The following is a 20,364-nucleotide window of genomic DNA, read 5'->3' on the forward strand; positions in this document are numbered from 1 at the left end:
AAAGCTATTCTCACTGTTGGAGCCTCTTGCTGTTCTATGAGTAAAACTAGAGTACAGATTAAAATATGAAATCTGCTATTTCTGGTATGGCACCAGCTAGAAAAATAATTCAACACAATTTTTAATAGTTAAAAAATCCAGTTCAATGGTGAAGTTCTATATTGTTTAAAGAATTGATTTAATAAAACATTTTTCAGTTGTGGAGTATAGTATCACAACAATAGACTTTGTGGTACCAAGCACAGTATATTGCATTGCAGTGCTTGCATCCACTATATGTAGCACCAGATAAAAGGAGGTGCCTTACATGTCGATATTGATATCCATACGTTACCATAGGATGACAAAAAAGGTTTCCCAGCACCCCCCTTCCCAGCCCTGGACCCTGGAACCTTCAAAGACCCCAATACTCAACCCAGTGACCCTAAACCTTTCCCCACTTCCGTGAGGTAAAGTTATATTTGTAATAATTTTTTAGGGAAAGTAACTTTTAGAAAGAGGTGTGAAAACTGCTCCCAGAGGAGTACTAACTGCCCAGAAGTGGGAAGCTTTATTTCTTTCCCTTTCAGGAAGACCAGATAGGCTGGATCTAGGAACTCCATTGACCTGTGAAGGGCCTGCCTTGTCACACATAAATTTAAGATGAGTCCTGGAGAAGGCAAAACTTTGTTCTCCCAACCTGGCTCAAAACTCAGCGCGAGTGATTACAAAGAAGGGGACTACTCATTTCACTGGTCAGGCACACGGGCTCCATAGAAGGCAGATGGCAAAAGGGTTTCCTTATTTGGGATTTTAGGAGTAAGGTGCACTGTGGAATTGTTTGCAGAAAGGCAACAGCTGAAAAAGTGGGTAGGTTTGCCCCTGGGAACCTTTACTCCATTGGCTAAGGAGGAGCCTGGCTCCCTCCTCTAAGCACTTTCTGGACATGTGGAAAAAGAGAAGAAGGGCTGCACCTGCTGTTTGAGACCTATGAGGAGACCGGAAGGGCAGGACCTGCTCCTACCTGTACTCAGGACACAGAAGTGTACTCCAAAGGTCAATTGTTTTTGACCTCCTGTGTGGCTACAGGTCACAACAAATTCCAAGTTGCCTTTTTTATAAAGTGCCCACCAGACCATTTGCAACTGGGCCTGAACTGGTCCCTGCTGGAGATAGTCCTGTTCCCTAATTGCTGTCCCTGAGGTCCTGTGACTATACGCCGTACTTGCACACTATAGAGATACTAGCTTAGCTTCTCAGATTTTAAACTGCAAGATGCGTCTGTACAGAAAAGCAGAGCAGTGACTGAATATGGGAGCTAGCTTAAAAGTCCGGCATTGTGTGCAGGGAGCAACTCCTCATGTTTCTGTTCTTATTGTCTGTAATCTTGCTCCTGGTTTACACAGTGTAGATGGGGAGACGATCCTTTTCTAGACTGTTTCTTCTCAAGCAGGTACTCTTAACAGACCTCTGTTACCTGTTTGTCAGGTTTGGCCCCTTAAGATGGCCACTGATTGCCCCAGCTCGTCTTTATCACATTAAACAGCTAATGTGGTGTCTGCACAGCTCTAGACTTAGTCCTGACACAAAGATTATAGCTGCACATTGTCCTGCAAATGGTCCCTGTCAACTGAAATTGGTCCTGGGCAGAGTGCTTTTTCAGAAAACAAAGGATAGCAAAAGAACTGGCTCAGTGGAGCCACTGCCCATTCATAGAAATGGCAACCTTCAGAATTCAGATGGAATAAAATAAATCTTCCTTTGATTTCCTCACAGCAATTGGAGACACCACAAAAACAGTCTATGAGGTGTATAGAGCTGCACATCTCAGATGGTTCTTTATCGAGCTAATTTTACCAGGTAGATCTTTCAGACTTTTCTCTCATCCACAAGAAGAGTTATACAGGTGTTCTGCTCCAGGACACCTTTATTACTCGTATAAAAAAAAAGGCTGTATACATTTCTGGTGCGATTTGAAAGATATTCTTATGTTTTTTCGCATCTAGATTAGCAATGAATGATTGCAAATAATTTTATTTTTTATTAGAAAATAGGGCTGTGTTGTTAACAGTAATTTTCATGAGATCAAAGTTGATGGGATATGAATGGATCATCGTGAAGGCTGAGCTCTCCAGCATTCAATCTTTCATAGATTCAACAGTTTGAACCATAACCTATCGCTGAGGTGGGAGTGCCATGGTAACTTAATAATAGCAGCTCACAGCACTCGCTGTGGAAGGCTTTAGCACAGTACCACCCTATTAGCACATCCTCCTCAGTGGAAAAGACTCAAACTTCAGCAATGGGGTGAGAGTTCCCCTGCCTTCATCCCTCTCAGAGACCATGTCACTGCAGATTTCTCCCACAAACCCATGTGGCAAGGGAGTTACATAGCTTTACATCCTTCCTTAGCACTCTTACATAGGTTGTGAGTGTAGATTTAATTCCTCCACCACCTTTAGGATTAAAGAGAGGATTGATTATGGGAAAACCATCTAGGAGAAGCCTCTTCAAGGCTTGTGATTCTTGAGGCCAAATGAGTCTTCATAAACAAGGTGCCCAAAATGTGCATAAGGCTAAGGACTGTAACATTTGCTGAACAGTCTCTGCTAAAACCCTCAGTGTACATGATTGTTATTTCCTGAGGTGGATACAGAATAATAAGGCTGTTGAGAACCCCTTTTCTGTGGATGAATCTCATTCAAGCTCTCAGCTGCATTTTATGTTATGTCATATTGATTTGTATAGTGCTGCTAGACCCCAAAAGGGTATCCAAGTGCTCCAGCACGTGTGAATGATGTCTGCTGGGGGCAGTTGAGTTGATTGAAGAGCCAGTTCTTCAGCCTCCTGCAGATTTCAGGATACGGGGAGGAGGCCCTGATCTGCGGAGTGAGGTTGTTCCATGACTTGGGTACAATGTAGGAGATGGCTAGGCCACCTGTTTTGCTTTTGCAGATATGGAGGATGTGTGCGAGGGAGAATGAGGCTGAGCGTAGGAGTGTGGTGGGTTGGTGGAAGTGAAGGCGGCGGTTAAGGTATGCTGGTACTCTGTTGTGCAGTGCCTTTTATACTTGTGTGAGGAGATTGAATTGGCAGCATTTGTGTATCAGCAGCCAGTGGAGTTCTGTGACTTGTGGCATGATGTGTGTGTGTTGTGAGAGGCCCAGGAAAATTCTAACTGTGTCGCTCTGTAAGGTTTAAAGTAATCGGAGGAGTTGGCTATAGATTCTGGCATAGAGTGCGTTGCCATAGCCTCGTATGCTACTAAATTTAGCTTGAGTGATAGTACGCCCGTGTTCATGGGGATCCATTTTAAAGATTTTCCCGAGGATGCATAGCATGTGGAAGCAGGAGGAGCTCACTGCGTTCACCTGTGAGGCCATGTTGAGTTTGTTGTCTAGGATGATTTCCAGGTTTCTTTTGTGGTTGGAGGGTGTATGTATTGGACCAATCTTTGATGCAGAGATGCCAAGGTCCAGGGATCCCAGTTCCAGAGGAGATTGCCCAATTTATATGTAACTTGTTACTTACGGAGATTGACTCGAGACACTGGACCTCTATGGTCACAGAAAAAGTACATGCGTAAAGTTATGAGTCAAAAAACTCCTCATTGATTTAGTTTGAAATGAAGATAATCAGAGTAATTTAATAAGTACAAAATATTATTTTATTTGTTCAGACATAAGGTTCTGTTTCAAGTGATCCGATCATTCAAATTATATCCTGTATTATTTTGTTATTTTGTTATTTCTTTCTTCACATTTCAAGCGAAGTGAACAGTCATATTTAGAGCGAAGTGAACAGCCGACACGTGTTTCACCCAGTGGCTCAAAATCGGGCCAGGGCTTTTTCAAGGCTGGAAGAAAATATTTGTGAGGCAGTATTAGACAGATTAAGATCTCAGGATCATCCAATAACACCCAGTGGTATGTGAATAGAACAAACGTGATATACAGAAACGAAACAATGACACTACAAAAGTGCTCAAAGGGATGTGAAGGGAAAGAATATAGGAATACTCCCACTACTCAGGTGAGAGAAAGAATTATTTACTCAGTTACAACAGTAATGAGGGTACTGAGTCTTGAATTTGTTTCTGTTCTCACATGCAGACTACAGCATAAAAATAAAACTATCACTCAGTACCCTCATTACTGTTGTAACTGAGTAAATAATTATTTCTGTCACCTGAGTAGTGGGAGTATTCCTATTTTCTTTCCCTTCACATCCCTTTGAGCACTTTTGTCGGACATTGAGAGGAAGAGCTGGATGTCATTGGCATAGGAAATGATGGAGATGCTGTGCAGTCTGATGACATCAGCAAATGGTGCCATGTAAATGTTGAACAGAGTGGGGCTGAGAGATGATCCTTGCGGGACTCCGCAGATCACATCCTTGGGCTTTGATGTGTAGGTTGGAAGGATGACTGTGTCCTGTGAGGAAGGAGCAAATCCATTCAAGTTCTGGACCTTAGATGCCTGCTGCATTAAGTCTTTTGATTAGGCTGGAGTGTGATATGGTGTCAAACAGAGCAGAGATGTCCAGCAGTAGGAGTGCGGCTGTTTCTCCTCGGCCCAGTAAGGTGTGGCTCTCATTGGTTGCTTCGGAAGCCGAATTGGGTGTGGGCATGAAAATTGTGAAGTTCTAGCTGTCTAGTGAGTTGACGGTTGATTGCCTTCTCTATGACTTTGGCTGAGTACAGTAGTAGAGAGATAGGGGTGGAAGTTGCTCATCTCTGTGGGGTCTGCCGATGATTTTTTGAGGAGGGCCGAGACTGCAGCTTGTTTGCAGTCGATGAGGAAGGTTGTGGAACTGATGAACGAGTTGATGTGAATGAGGTATTTTATGATCAGAGGTCCTCTTAGGGTGTAGATATAATTTGTACAGGGGACTGTGGGGGCCTCACAGTGGAATTGTTTCATAATTGAAGTGTATCTTCCTCTGTAAGTATTTGTCAGTTGGTTAGGTGTGTGCGTCGGATGTAGGCAGGTTGCTGATGATCTCCTTGGGGGTTTGGTTGTTTGTCGAAGTTATTGTAAACCTTTCTATTTTGCTGTGGAAAAAGTTGAAGAGGTTGTTGCAGAGTTTCTGTGAGGGGATGATGGAGTTAGCTAAGGGTTCTTGGGTAGAGAATTCCTTGATGATGGCAAAGATCTCTTTGCTGCTGTTGGACCTGGTTTCTATCCGGTTAGTGATGGTTCTTCTCTTGATGTCTCTCAGAAGCATGTGGTAGTGCCTGATCAGATTTGTAGGTTGATCTGGTGTCGGCATCATGGTTGGTTCTCCATTTCCTTTCCAGCTGTTTGCAATACCTTTTGGAGTCACTGAGTTCTTCTGTGTCCCAGAAGGCCTGTTTGCTGAGTCTTGATGGGTGCAAAGCGTCCACACAGTTGAAAATTCACATGTTAAAGTTCAAGTGCGGGTCAGTTTCCATTATTCTGTTCTTGGATACCGAAACATGGCACAGCAAAAAGTAAAGGCATATGTCAAAAGAAACAGCCTTTTATTAGTCTTCAAAGAAAACACTTCATTTATAGCCTGTAGTACAGTATCTTTAAACCAATAAAAAATACTTTTTTTCTGTAATGTTTATTACTATAAAGGGTCTCCATATCTTTTCTGGGTACGCCTGCCTTCTAGGAAGTATCTATACTGTTATGTTAGAATTATATGCAATGGTTAAATTTTTTCCCGTTTTCTTTTTTCCGCTTTGTTATTGGAAAAATAGTAACCACCAGACCAGCTCACCAAGGCCTGACTTATCGGCTTTGCCAATGCCTGTTTCTTATACAGTTTCCTTTTGAGTATGAAAAACAAATTTCCTTCCTTATTCGTCGTTTCCCTTGTCCATGAAGCTCCCTTGGACTTATTATTTCACAGATGGGATTTTGTGTCTAAATAAAAAATGTACCTCAGGTAACTTCTTAAATTAGTGAGAAGTTACATGAACAATCTGCATTTTCTGTGTAGGCCATCAGCCGGCCAAACCTGGCTGGAGTGAAAATAGCCAGATTGATGGGGATTTTCTTGCCAAAGGGCGTGCTTGATCAAATGGTTGAACACAGCAGACAGCTCAGAGATGGACTGTTATGATTCAAGCAAATACACGACTTAGCCATAAGTATGACCCAACTTGCCCGAGTTTTACCTACAAACTGCTAACTATGGCTTTATGTACAGTGGTGGCTGGTGACATTTGAAAAAGTTGGGTATGAATTTTATGTAGTGAGTGACACGTCACCCAAGCAAGCTTCATGGACAAACATGGGTTCCAGGGTGGGTTCTCCACCTAAGAAAAAATTGAAAAAAGATTGGCAAATGTTGCATTTTAAAGCAAATGAATTTAGTGATAAAGCAAGGATTATAAAGCAGTGGGAACCTATAGTATTAAAACTGCCCCATATCTTGCTGCATTATTATGTTTAACGATTACTGTAATGCGCAAATTATTCAGCGCAAGAACTTCATCCCTTTAAAACATGTGCTTGCCCAGTGTCTTGCACTGCATGCAGCATCCAATGTGGAAGAAAATCCTCTAACCAGGCTTTGGGAAGCACCCACAGCTGCTGGCTGCAATCAGTCATATAGAAGTATGTGCAGACAGGTCTTTAAGTGGGATTGAAAAAGTGGGGGGTCTCTAAATGGGAACGTTTAAAATAAGTTTCTAATTCCTATAGAGTGCCACCCGACCGGTATTTTGGTTTCTCTCTGAGATGTAAATGCATCCAGATATATAACACAACAATTGACATTCACCTAAAACCGATTAGTATGATTGATTTTGTCAATGGTTGTTAGCTGTTTAAAGATAAATGAGTAACAGTTATAAATAATTAACATTGGAAATGGTTCAGTTTTGAAATTGTGAGTCTGTGAATTAAATAGGATTGAGGCCTGTGGAAAGGATTTTATCTTTCAGTTATGTGTGCTTCATGTTAAATTTGTAAGCCCTTTTTCTCTGCGCATCTTGTCCATTTGCACATCTTCAGCCATCTCTCTTTCCTCTTCAGTACCCTCTTTTCACCAAATATACTTCCTCGCATCTCCCTCATTTCACCACTTGCAAACATATACTGTACTGAATCACATTTAAGCTATGTATTTCCTTTTGCTTCTACCTTGTAAAAATGTTGATATCTGTGTATTTCCTTCACACATATTCACACAGAATTTCAATTGCAGCTGGAATACATGACCATTGTTCTGTGTGCTCCGCAGAGAGGCCAACCCACTGACAGGCACTTTGTTTAGGCTTCAGTCTCAGTGCCCGACCCCTCAATAAAAGCCCCTCATAAACACCTGGCACTCCTAAAAGTATGCACTTTGCAAGAGTAAAATAATAAGATACATGAATATGCACGAAAATACAGAAACACAACATGAAGAGCTAACGGGAATGCAAGATTAAGCAAAATGTGACATAAGAGAGGAACTAAATCGCTGATATGCATTGCTTTAATGTTTTTAACACTCGTTCGAAAATCAGTCAATTTTTTGGCATTAATGTTCCTTCTATTACTACACATCTTGCCTTGATAGCTGTCAAAGGCACCTCCAAAAGAGAATGTAAAAGGTGGGATCAAATTTTGATTAAATGTGTCTTTACATCCTACACCAAGGTCAGCAGGTAGATTCAATGGTAAACAATTAACAGTAAAGCAAAGCTTGAGATACATTAAGAGATGAATGCATTCTTATACAGCAGAGATGAAATCGGAAGAAGTGACTGTTTTACAGCCTTCTTGGTCTGTCTGGATTTCATTTCACAATGAACAATTAACAATGAATTATATTTGGGTGAAGATTGTGTTCTAGCCAGACATTAGTGCAGTGTTGTACATTCCGCATAGCAGGATCTATTGCTAAAACACAGGGATGGCAACTCCTCCAGACTCTGGGAAGAAGCAACAGGGCAGTAAATAGGTTGATATAAATTCAGGTGAGCCTGTCATGCATCACTCTTATAATGACTGAGTGAATGAGATGACTGGAGATGGGGCAGTGATTGTCATCAAGCAGGTATGAAAGAAGTAATCCTCAGCCTACCTCTGTGTAAGCACACTGTTCATCGAAACATTCTCCAGTAATGTGATGACTCCCTCTAAAGCGGCTTTTTGCCTTGGTCATGGTGATTGGATGGACCTCACCACAGTGCAATCCAATTCACTCTGGTGCTAAGCATTTGCAAAGAGCAATCTTGCGTGAAGCCCACCAGCGCCAAAAAAGGTCTCCAGCACATGCATATTTGGAGGAGTATCCCCTGGATTGGGAGTCTGCTGTGAAAGCGCGAGAGCAGGACCTGCTTACATCGCATTTGCTGCAGTACATGAAGCAGATAACTTTTATTTATGAAGAAAAAAATTAAATATAGCATTTCGGATCGCTGATTTATTCAGGCTGGTCTTGTATGTAACAGGTTGAGGCTATTTATTAATTCCCCCAGCATGCTTCCTAGTTATATGCGTATATATGCAGAATCACGAAAGCAAGGTTGGTGATTGTTTGCTTTTATGATAAAATGGAATTCAATTGCAGCTTCCAAAAGCTGTTGTGCCTCTTTAAAAACGCTTCTCTTAAGCATTATTTGATAAAATCTGTTTATTGCAAGATAATATATTAAATTAAGATTTGTTTCAAAAAAATCTTAATGAGGGTTTTGACAAATAACATGGTATAGAGCATAAGCATGTGATAGTACAGAGCAGGAGTAATCATAGCAGTTTCTTTTTTATAACAGAGTAGGCTGGATGAACATTTTTTCCATGGCAAGAATATCCTATAATTTTACAACAAGAACACGTAATAATAGGGTACAGTCAAGAGACCATAAGCCTCTAATACCACTCCCCATTGCCCCCTTCCCCACCAGAGGAGTTCCACTGACTCATGGGAGTACAACCAGCCAATAAATAAGACATTAAAAGGAGAAACTCCTATGGAAGAAACATGCAGCTAATCGGGTCAACAGAGAATTAGGATAAAATTAAACCATTTTAAAGTAAGAAAGATAATGAAGTGATGCAAAACAACATGAACATTATGAACATAAATTAGGGGTTCCCATTCTTAATGCAATCCATGTCCTTGAATTGGTGCAGGTTTTCAACTTTCAAGAATTCACAAGAGTTTATAGAAGTATGCCTGGAAACTACTCCTGGAACACTTATGTGAATTCTTTTTCGCATGAGCAAATAATGACCACAAAATCAGAAACACTATCATATCTCTGATATAATGAAAAGGCTGTCATAATTTGTCACTTCACTGCATGGTGCCAGAAGGAACAAGATCAGTTTTTTTTACAGGATAAGTAAATTTTCTGCAGCATCCCGTTCTTTGAACAAGTACTTATTTTATACAATTCCATACCTTTGATTTTGGTAGATGTTTTTAAGTTTTTTCACAGTTCATTTTGTTTTCTAGTTCAACTTCCTAACATTTAAATTATGTCAGCAATCAAATACTTGCTCAGTCAGTGCTGAAAATCTCCTTACACGTGTTTTTGGTTCTAGCCATTTATCAGAGAAGAAGATTCCTTCCATTGGTTGGTGCATGACAGATGTTTATATATTACTGAGGTGAAATTCCAAATGCAACATTGTGTGTAACACCAGCTCAGGCAACTAAATTTGAAAAGGGTAAAATATATATTCTCAGCTGTCTCATACACCGTTCAGTACCTCATGCCACTGACACGGATAATGTGCCCAATAATCGTTTCTGTCTGTAAGTGGAAACTATTCTCAGCAGATTATTTAAAAAAAGCATTGTACACTCTGTTAAGCTTCTTTATTCCTTCTTTTTCTTTCCAGCAGTGAACGGGTGGATGCAGTGTGTTCAGGACTCAGTTGGCAGCGATGAGATCATGGATCTTGAGCAGGACTTTGGATAGTAGAGAGATGCGGGGGAGAGGGGCTGTGGAAATGGTTGCATGTGGTGAAGGTACTCTCAGTAGTAATGGGGTACATGGACTGTGGTCAAGAATTAATTGACATTGATTGCATAGCTTTCAAAGGTTGCAAAAATTGCAAGATTCATAGTTCTGGACAGGATATTTTTGACATTGGCAGAATGAGTGGTTTGTGGCCAAGACACTGTTTACAGTGGAGGGTGGGTGGGGTTTTTTGGTCGGGATATTGTCATTGATGTTATAAATGGTGAGTGGTCAGAACTCTGCTGGTAGTAGTGTTATAGATGGCTTGTGATCAGAAGTTTGTTTGCATTGATGCAGTGAATTGAGTGGAGATCTGACACTGTTGGTGTTATAGAATTTGGCCTTGTTGGGGTTCATGTATCCTAGTCAGAGCACCCTAAACATATGTAAAATGGATGGATCGACATCATTGGATTTAGAGTTAATAAGGTTGATCTTTTATGACTCTGAGTGCGTTTGTTCTTGTATTATACATCAAATTGTCAGGTTAGTGTTCGCATAATGTATTGTGACCAACAGTAGTGAAACAACTGCATTAAAGTTGGAAAATATTTAGCAGTGTTGTTGGGATTGTGGTCCAGGCGTTTTCTGCAGTGACTGGAGCATGGAAGCATGGCGTTTCGGAATGGACTGGAAATATGTGCACTTGGCCTGGATGAGCTAGTTAGATTGTGGTGAGAGAAATGTGTGTGGTTGTATGCATGAGATCATATCAGAGTGGTGTTGGCAGCAGTGGTGTAGATGAGTGATTCCCAAACGTGTTAAAACCATGACCCACTTTTTAAAATGACAAACCTTTGCAACCCACCTACTCTTAAAGGACATGAGAGGGGTAGACATAGCCTGACCTTTGACCTCTGTCATTGAAGCACGCATATGTGACAAGATAAACACATAATTCAAAGGAATCTTTATTTATTGCTCTGACTTTCCCGATGCACCAAGAACCAGCTTACGACTCACTGGAGAGTTGTGACCCACTGTTTGATAAACACTGGTGTAGATGGATTTTGATCGGAATACTGTAAAATGGTGGTGGGTTGCATGTTTTGTGTTTAGGGAAATGTTAACTATTGGTGGAATTCTGCACAGATTATAGTTATGGCAGTGTTGATAGTATTGAGGTTTTGGAAGGCTCAGTGTGTAGTACCAAGGGTCATTTCTTTGTCCTGTTTCCCTAGGAGACAAAGCACTAGATGGCTACAGCAAGAAGAAATATGTTTGTAAGCTGCTCTTCATCTTCCTGCTCGGCCATGATATCGACTTTGGTCACATGGAGGCCGTCAATCTTCTCAGCTCTAACAAGTATACCGAGAAGCAGATTGTAAGTACCTCATTTGACATAGCAAACCCGTCTCAGAAAACAAGAAGGCTCAACTTATGCTCTGAAGGGACATTTTCTCTCAATCCAAATAAACACTATATCCACTCCCCTAACAAGACCTTAGTGATGAGCACATGCCTTCTCCACATTGCAGACTGGGGTGCCATATTGCTTGCCTAGAGTGATCCTATCAAATTGTGGGCTTGCTTAAACTAGTAGTGTCCTGTAAGTATCTCCTTGATACTTGGTGCTTTCATCTTGTTATCAAGGTATCCAAAATATGTGTTGTTTCAAATACAATTTATCGGAAATGTTTAATCTGATTCTCATTAATTCATTACAGAAGCGTCAAGTGTTCAATCCAATGAAGATTGTCTTGTTAGTAATGTAATGAGGTCCTCTTCACGAGTTGCCTGTTGATTGTTGCAGGGATAGCTGTGGCCGGAATCTCTGGTTCAGACTGTTATCCACTCATAAAATAATGAATTTTCCAAGTTATTCCAGTTGGAACAAGCATTTGCAATGCAATAGGTCTCGCATTTGCAAGAGTTTGAGCTACTGGCATTGTAAATGACAATGCCTTTTATTTATGTGTTTTGAAAACCTGTAATCAGTGCATAAACACACACTTTGTGCTTATAGTAGTAGTTGCTTACAAGAAGCAAGGCTGTCAGTAACTGTGCCTGTTTTACTGCCAATCGTTCATTTCGTAAGCAAGGACTATAAGTGCAAAGTGCATATTTACATGCGCTTGCAGGCTTTCAAAATACATAAATAAACGGCCTTGTCATTTACAGTGCCAATAGCTCAAACTATCACAAATGCGAGACCTATTGCATTGAAAATGCTTGTTGTTTTCCAGGAAGCCTCCTTTTCAAACTGATTAAAGGCTGGGAAGCAATCCTCAACATAATTAGACCAACAAAAGAATCTCTGCAATGTGAAATAAATGTGATCCAATTCCCTTAAAGAACTGCTGTTGTCTATAAAAAATATAAACAAAAGCAAAGAGCCTTCCTGGGAACAGCCCTTCTAACAGAGCATCTCGGCTGGTTTCCCACCCTAAAATCAATGTTACGATGTTACACCCCCATAATTTCACATGGCACCGCCTTATGCAACTCTTCTTATTAAGCATCACACAAGCACGTTTTGACCACCAAAATAATTCGCAAAATTACAACCTAGCAAACTTAAGTTAAGAAGCGGTCCATTTATCAGAGGGTGTGGCTTAACAGCCAGGGCGGCCGACTTTGAAGCTGGGGAACCAGGTATAAATCTGGCGGGAGGCTCCAGCATCCTGTGATTCTGGGTAATTCACTTAACCTCCACATGCCTGAAAAATAAATATGAATGTGCCCGTCTGTAATGCAACTATTGCTCATTTTAAGGCTTTGATACTTTGGGGTCGCGTTCACGCTATATAAAAACTGCAAAAAAAAATTTTGAAAAAATTGTGTGAGGCAATGAGGGTCGGTAAACATGTCCTCGTGCATTGCACCCCCCCCCCCAAAAAAAAATATGTATATGCCAATCTCCAGGTTCTTTGTCCTACACCCTTATCAGCGTTCCCACTACCTCTAAGCATGCTCTTGGAGGTAGAATTACTGAAGAATCATCTTAAAAGAGTTCATTAAACCAGTATATAACAGTCGGTGCCCGCCGGACCTGCGCGACGGTCCCCCAGGGTCAACGCTGCCTGGGTGTCAATCACACAGAAAGGGCCGGTTCTGAGGTAGCGCCTCCGAGCGGAAGTGCCAGCCGCCTTCAAACGGTAAACGGTTTTAATACTCCATGGGAGACAAAAAAAGTCAAGACATTCTTGCGAGCCTTGATGTTAATAAAGGTGTCACACATTGTCTAGTGAAAGTTGTGCCTGGCAATCTTCCTTTTTTCGGATGCCTACCCCAGTGACATTTCATCTCACATTCAAAGAGCACTACCTTAATGAAATGCATAATTAACATATTCTAATTGTGCTGAGCGCTGTGATGATTTTGACAGCACTCACTTTCCATGTCTAATTTGATGCTAATTTAATCTGTTCCTCTCCCGCCAACATGACCTTTCTTGATTGAGTTTCACTGAGGAAATTTTTTGATGGATTGATTTATCCGCATTGCAGGAAAGACAACAAAGGCTGTGGGCGCGTGACAGAAAATGGGACGTGGATGGCCCTGGAAGCCAGTGTGCTCTGAACTTTCTCACTACAGTGACCCCTTGCCAGAGTGCCTGTCTGATGCACTGATAGAATTCAAGAGTTCTGACATCTTTGCCGAGCTTTGATGCTTGCTGATAAAAACAAGCTGTCTCCGCGTGCACATCTCCTGTCCGCGCAGGCACAGCGAGCAGGAGACAGGGAGGGACAGGAGATGTGCACGCGTGCGGGACAGGAAATGTGCATGCGTACACATGACCCGGGACAGGAGATAGGCGTGCACATCTGCTGTCCGGGCGCCAGAGAAGACACGCAGTGAGCATGCACATCGGCAGTCCCCCTTCAGGCGCCAAACCGACAACAATAGGTCTCGCCAAGGCGAGCAGCGCATGCGCTGCGTTGCTAGTCGAGACCTAAAAACATGTGGATATGTATGAAATTCCCTTTTAGGGCTGAATAGCCTTTTTTGATGGCAGAGGGATTGCTAAGGGATGGAGGAGGGTACGACAGAGCAGGAAAATTCTGGAGGGCCATTGCGACTTAGTTGTGATGTAGGGGCTGAGCATGGCCCAAGCTGTCCTGTCCAATATTTGTAAACCGCAAACAATTACCCGATGGTGTAAAGGTGCTGGGGGCCGTCAGGAAGATTAAGTGAGCTATTGCCCAGAGTCACATGAGGCTGGGCTATTCTGCTGCTGACACCGGGCATCGAACCGTGAGCACCCGGTTCCGGAGTCAGACACCCTGGCCGCTGCGCCACACCTCTTCCATGAGTCACTCTATAAACTACCTCTACCTGTGGATACACAAACCTCGGATTTTCACCTGGTTTTTCCTGATAATAACTGCTCCAGAAGAACTGGACCACGCAGAATCACCCACAGCCATTTCACCGCCTCCCCTGTGTCAAACTGGAATCTTACATACTATCTTGTGAATCAATTCAAGCAAATCCTAAGCCACAAATGCTATGTGTCCCGAAATGATGATTTAAGAAGTTATGCTTATTGCAGTGTGTGAGTAGTATATGATGTCCACTAATGGAAGTGGGCACCCTGCACCAGTCCAGACAACCCTTAAGGTGATTTAAGAGGTCTTAGACAACATTAGAATGCTCTCTAAGTAGTAGTTGTGGAGAGCAGACTTCAGGCCGAGTCCAGAAGGAGTATAAAGCAGCTTGTTTTACCAGAATGCAACCTTATAGTATAGATTAAGTATAGATTAAGTGAAAAAGAACCACACAAGGTATTTATAAAAATATGTATGTATTATATAATACTCTCTAACACATTCAGATATCTCCTACCTGAGATAAACAAAATGCACACAATACTTTGCAAAAAAAATACAGTATATAGCACAGAATACACAGTGGGCCCCAGGGGGGACCAAACCATATACTGAGAAAGTGGTAAAAGAACCCCGATTCGGGTCAAAAGATTGTCGAAAGGATGTAGAAGTGCTGGGGACCCAGGCAACCAGCCAAGGTGAGTGACTAGGAACAAAAGAAACAAATGGAGAGAGGGGGGGTCCGAGGGAAAATTTAGAGACCAGTGAGGATCGATTCCCCTGAAAGTAATACAGTATAACACAAATAATCCTCTGGTCTAAAAGGCTGGAGAGTCAGCGAGAGGAGACTACAGAAATTATGTCTTGTTGTTGATGGGGGAGTCTTTTAATAAGGACGAAATCCCATCACCCACTGTAGTGGCATGCTTCATCATCTGGGATTCTCCTCTTGGAGACACCTATCCCTGCCAAGGGCTACAACCCCCTCACTGTGAGGAAGGAGTCCTATTCTTGTAAAGGATATCCTAAAATCCTTGCTATGTGAAACAGGACAGGTTAGGTGATGGACGCAGTTCAAAAGAAGATAATCTCAAGATGTGTGTGACGTGATAGTAAAACTAACTACTATGAATGAAAAAAACTTTATTGGTTCACTCATAGTGTTCGGAATAAAAACAGCGCACTAGCAATGTGACGAAAATGTTACTGCTTGTGATGGATGAATCAGGTCTACATGTTTCGGCCAACTTGACCCAAAAAGGTGTCGCTGCCTTCGTCAGGACCTATTAACACTGGTGCTACTGCGTTAAAACAGTGAGAAAAAATGAATAGAAACAGATACAAAACAAGTAATCCAGTTGTGGTGAAAGCGATTTACTGGTGTAACCTGTGAGGAAGAGAAGGGGAAAAAACAAGAAGAATCAAATAGATGAGTCTCAAAACATTGGTGTGTGAGTTAAAGTATCTTCATCACTACACCTGCCAAAAAAGTGCATAAATAACAAGTTAAGGAAGGTAATAATCTTACCTGTTGTATACAGACAGAAGTATACATTTCAAGAAACCTTTTCATAGTGTACACCAGGGTAATCAGAGGCCAGTGGCAGTTCCTACTGGCAGATTTGGAAGTGATAAGTGTATGATAACCTGCTAGCATGGGGGCATAGACTCAAGCCAACGCTCGAATTAACTGTGGAGCACAGATGATGCATCCAAATAAGCAGGCATCACCTTTATCAGAAAGTGCACCTTAAGCAACTGCCATGCCAGAATCGTTGCCGAAGCATGCTGTGGAACACGATGTCCTGTTAATGCCATAATGTGTTAAAATGTCAGGCAAATGTAACTATGGTTGACCCCACAAAAGGGACACTGTTCCTATGGCGGGGGCAAAATGTCACCCATGCATTTAAGAGAAGGTAAGAGAAAAAGAGAGAAAAAAAGAAGAATCCTAGGTGAGACAGACCCACGTGTGAGATTAAATTTCATTCATTGTCCTCTGGTGCCCTCACACACCCCAGGGGGTGTCATGCTTCATCATCGGGCAGTTGCTCCTCGTAGGGCTGGTGCTGCAATTCCCTATGGGGGTCATTAGTGAGGGGGTGATAAAGGTGCGTGCACAAATGGAGAAAAGGTAATAAAGGGTCATCGTGCAGCGATTATAAAAAAATAAATAAAAAGGATGTACCCTCAAAATCAAATCTAACCCAAAAAGCATGTTATGCCCCGGTCGAATAGGTCAAAGGTCAACATGTTTCGCGCCTCTGTCGCCATAAGGGTCGGTGGCGCTTCGTCAGGACCAGAACAATAAAAAGATATGCACGTGAAACCAATGTAAATGAAAATTAAAATACCCTCTTAATCAGTCAGGGCGAGGCCGTAACCTGAATAGCCTCAAACCGGCTACCGCTGGTTGGAAAAAGTCACTCCTGATCAAAACCTAGGAAGAAGAACAACAGGAAAGATTACAAATATGTGCATTAGTAAAACTTAGTGCATCATGACATGCCAAAACCGTGTGCACATAAAATACATAAAAAGACAGATACACGAGGCATTTAGACACATACATGGTACTAAACGGAGCATTTACTCCGTGAGACAATACAGAGGTTGCAAGGCCAGAGGAGTATGCAAATAGCATAAGCTCTTAAAAACAGAGTGATTAGTACTGAAGGAGTCCTTACCTTGCGGTTGCAAGGGGAATTGCTCCAATTGTTTAAGACACTGACCGCCCGTGCTCATGAACACCTCACCCGTCTGTGCCTCTGCCGATAATCAATTAGTTGAGGCTTAGGTCTTTTATGAAAATACGCGGTCAGGTGCACGGGTGTTTTTCTCTTCCGGGTAGTGTAAGTACCCGAAAAGGATGTGCACATGCGTAACTAATGAGGTTCCGTGCATGCGTACTCGGAAAACTAATCCCCAATGCCCCCAAGGCACATACATAGTGGTTATTTAACTGACGGCAATTCAGAAGTCAAATCAGGTGGTTTACATAGCACAACCCTTGTACGAACTGGGCGTAGCAGCGCGGTGAAAGGTCCCACACATTACATGGTATGCAATAACGATCCCCCACTACATGGGGGGAATCGATGCTCCTTAGGATGGCAATTCAAAGACCATAATGATAAAAGGGACCAATTCAGTAGATTTTAAATGAACACTGCGGGAGAGGGGGGGATGAAGGAAAACATTCATATGACATTGCAAACTCCCAATAGCCTCCTACGCCATACTCACTAGTCACATACTAAGTGTGAAGTGGGGAATTGCTGAAAAGGGGGAAGACTTGAACTCGCCAAAAGCAAACAACAAACTGGACATAGGCCAGCGTACGCTGCTCACTGTAGAGGAAAAGTCTGCGCTGAATGAGCGAACAGCAACACCAAGTATAATGAAAGACGTGAAATCATTTTTCAAAAGGAGGTGTAGTACCGCCTACCTGTCCGTCGGTACCCCGGGCGGTACAGAAGCTGCGGCCGGAGGTACCCTGCAGGCATCAAGTCTACAGTTAAAAAGACTCTATGGCTGGATTGGAAACCGAAAATCAGGCGTGCGTGATGCACGCACAGGCGTCGGGTGAAACCGGGCTGATGGTAGATGTAGTGTATCATCTAAAAGCGATAGAAAACCACACGTTGTCTATTAGGGAAACGTCAGTCTGCAATTGTCACTAACCTCCTACAACGTGAAGACTTGAATGCCGGTGCTTATCTTCTGAGATCAGACCAATAAGTTGTAACCCAGTATGTAATAGTAAATAGTAAATTATACGTGGCCAATTTTAGACCCCCTAGCCAATAGGTGGGCTAAAAGAAAAACAGTTTGTCTTTCAAGTGTGTGGCACTATATGTATATATCAAAGTCAAAACTTGATGTAACATAGTGTCAAGGGTGCATATAAGGTGTATTTGTCACTACAAAGACATTGCCAGCAGAACTTAAACACTGTGATATTGCATTCTATAAACTCTGTAAGCACCACACAGCGCTATAAATGCTAGCAATGTATAGTGCAACAAGAACAACCTGAATAACATTCTATAAAGAAGTCCAGGGTATGTCATCATTCAAACCCTTCCTGTCACTGCATTGTTTGTGGACCCATTTCTGTTCTTTAATAAATAGAAATCTTGCCATGTCAGTGATGTTGGCAGGAATGTAGGGTTGTTCTAGAACTGTCCAACTAGGTTCCTCTGCTGTATGATTGCGTTCTAAAAAGTTTAGAGGTGAGTTTCCTGGCTTGTTTTATACACCGAATGGTGCTTTAGTGTTCAAGTATCCTCAGTTTCCCTTTGCGGGTTGTCCTACCCACGTAGCGAAGTCCACATGGGCAGGTGACCAAATAAATTAGTCTCTCACTATTACAGTTAGTGTGGCGAACAAGGGACCAGGGTCCGTCAGTGCCTGTTGTCTACAGAGATAGTGTGTTTCGTCAGGGGGCATGTTGCACATGTGCCGCATAGGAAATGTAATTTAACCGCTAGCAGGCCATTTCTCCTTTCGCTGGTTCACCAGCCTTTTATGACCCGAGTGACTAGGAACCCCACAGAGAGCGTGTTCAGTGTGGGAACACGACCGCGTGCTCCGTACAACTCTACGTGTAAGTCGCGGTTGGAATTTTAAAGATTAAGGATCCTTCCTAGTGGACCCTGAGGAAACCCCGTGGAAGACAGAAGGTTGGAGAGCCACCCCACCCGTGGATACCCTAGTACCCACGTTACCTACACCAGGGAAGCCTGGTGCATAGGTGTGAAGTGGTCTCGGAAACAGCCGTCGAACCCAATGGAGGACTTCAGAAAAGTGCCGCAGCTGAAGAAGGAGAAAGTGTCCGGTGGAATCTGAAGTTGGATTCTAGTCGAGAGGTACCTGCAAGCAGAGGGGACAGAGTCTATGTCACTCAGGGGTGACCAGGAGATCTGGAAGACGAATGCCCATCAATGTCCGGAGTTGCAGGAGTGTTGACGAGGACCTTGAATCTGCAGCTGTGAGGACCAGGCGATGCTGAGAAAGACCAGGAGCCGTGCACAAGATGTCCCACGTCGGATTTCGAGTGCTGAGGGGTCCGGCAGGAGCACCAACAAGCCTTGGCAAATGCAACCAATGCAGAAGTCGAAGAAGGTGCAACATTGGAACCAGCAAGTCCCAGTGGACTCACCACAAGTAGGTGAGTCAGGGCAGGCCCTGAGCAATCAGTGAAGCCCAAAATAAACAGAGGGGCCTCTCAAATGAACCCACAAGCAGGAAGCACTGAAGTCGCTAGAGGACCTCAAGCCGCTCACCAAAAGATGCAGGCCACGATGCACAACAATGAGATGTGGCCAAAGATTCTGGTCACTGGAGGTGCATGAGGTTGGGGCTACATGGAGCTCGAAGATCTTCTTGGAAGGAAGCCAACAAGCCTTTGCAATTGCAAGGTGACGCAATGCACAGGGGTTCGGTTATTGCAACCCCCACGAGGGATACTAGCCTCAAACTTGATGAGAGGACGGGGCAGGCCTCGGAGCTGTGGAGAACCACCACCTGTGTTGAGGAACCTTTCGGAGTCCGGAGGTGCTCAGGATCAGCAGACCGGTCGTCTTAGTTGCTGTGCCTGTGAATGCAGGGAAGTGACTCCTTCACTTCAAGGGAGATTCCTTCAGGTGTCTTTGATGCCCACAGGCCTTGGAAGGTTCCTGTATGGTGCACAGGCACAGACGATGCAGCAGACTGGAAGGGAGATGAAGTCGAGCCCAAACGAAGTCCAGCGAAGTCCAGAGTGCCCAGACGGTAGAAGAAGTGGTGTCTGATCTGAATCTTGTCCCATGACGAATCTAGGGACTTACCCACAGGTAATGCCTTAAGTACCCTCAGGCAACCCTCCCAGGGTAGGGTCTGGACAGGGGAGGTTAGTCCGATGTCCTTTGTCCAGTTTCACGCCAGAGCTGGAGCCAACGTCTTCCAGAGCTGGTTTGAACTGGGCTATGAATGGGGACACCAAATGTGCCCCTCATGCAGACTGAGTGGCTCTGGCAAGTGCTCCCACCCTCTCCAATACACTAAATCCTGTCTGGGAGGTGGTCACACCTCCCTGTGACAGGATGCCTATTGTTCTGCCTTCTGCTGCTCGAGCTTGGCTCAGCAGCAGGAGAGCAGAATCGTGTTTCCCGTCAGCAGGAACCATTTTGTGCTGTC

General features: G+C 43.1%; 1 protein-coding gene across 2 annotated transcripts in view; it reads left to right on the forward strand.

Moving 5' to 3' along the window:
• The window catches only part of LOC146809392 (AP-2 complex subunit alpha-1), a 297,343-nt gene that overhangs the window by 11,015 nt on the left and 265,964 nt on the right, over positions 1–20,364 (forward strand). For both annotated transcript variants that reach the window (XM_085616210.1, XM_085616211.1), the window contains exon 3: positions 11,095–11,237. In XM_085616210.1, coding sequence (XP_085472336.1) covers positions 11,095–11,237 — 143 coding nt within the window. The remainder of the gene's footprint in view (positions 1–11,094; positions 11,238–20,364) is intronic.

This window comes from Triturus cristatus, chromosome 7 (assembly GCF_964204655.1).
Source record: "Triturus cristatus chromosome 7, aTriCri1.1, whole genome shotgun sequence".
NCBI classification, from domain to species: domain Eukaryota; kingdom Metazoa; phylum Chordata; class Amphibia; order Caudata; family Salamandridae; genus Triturus; species Triturus cristatus.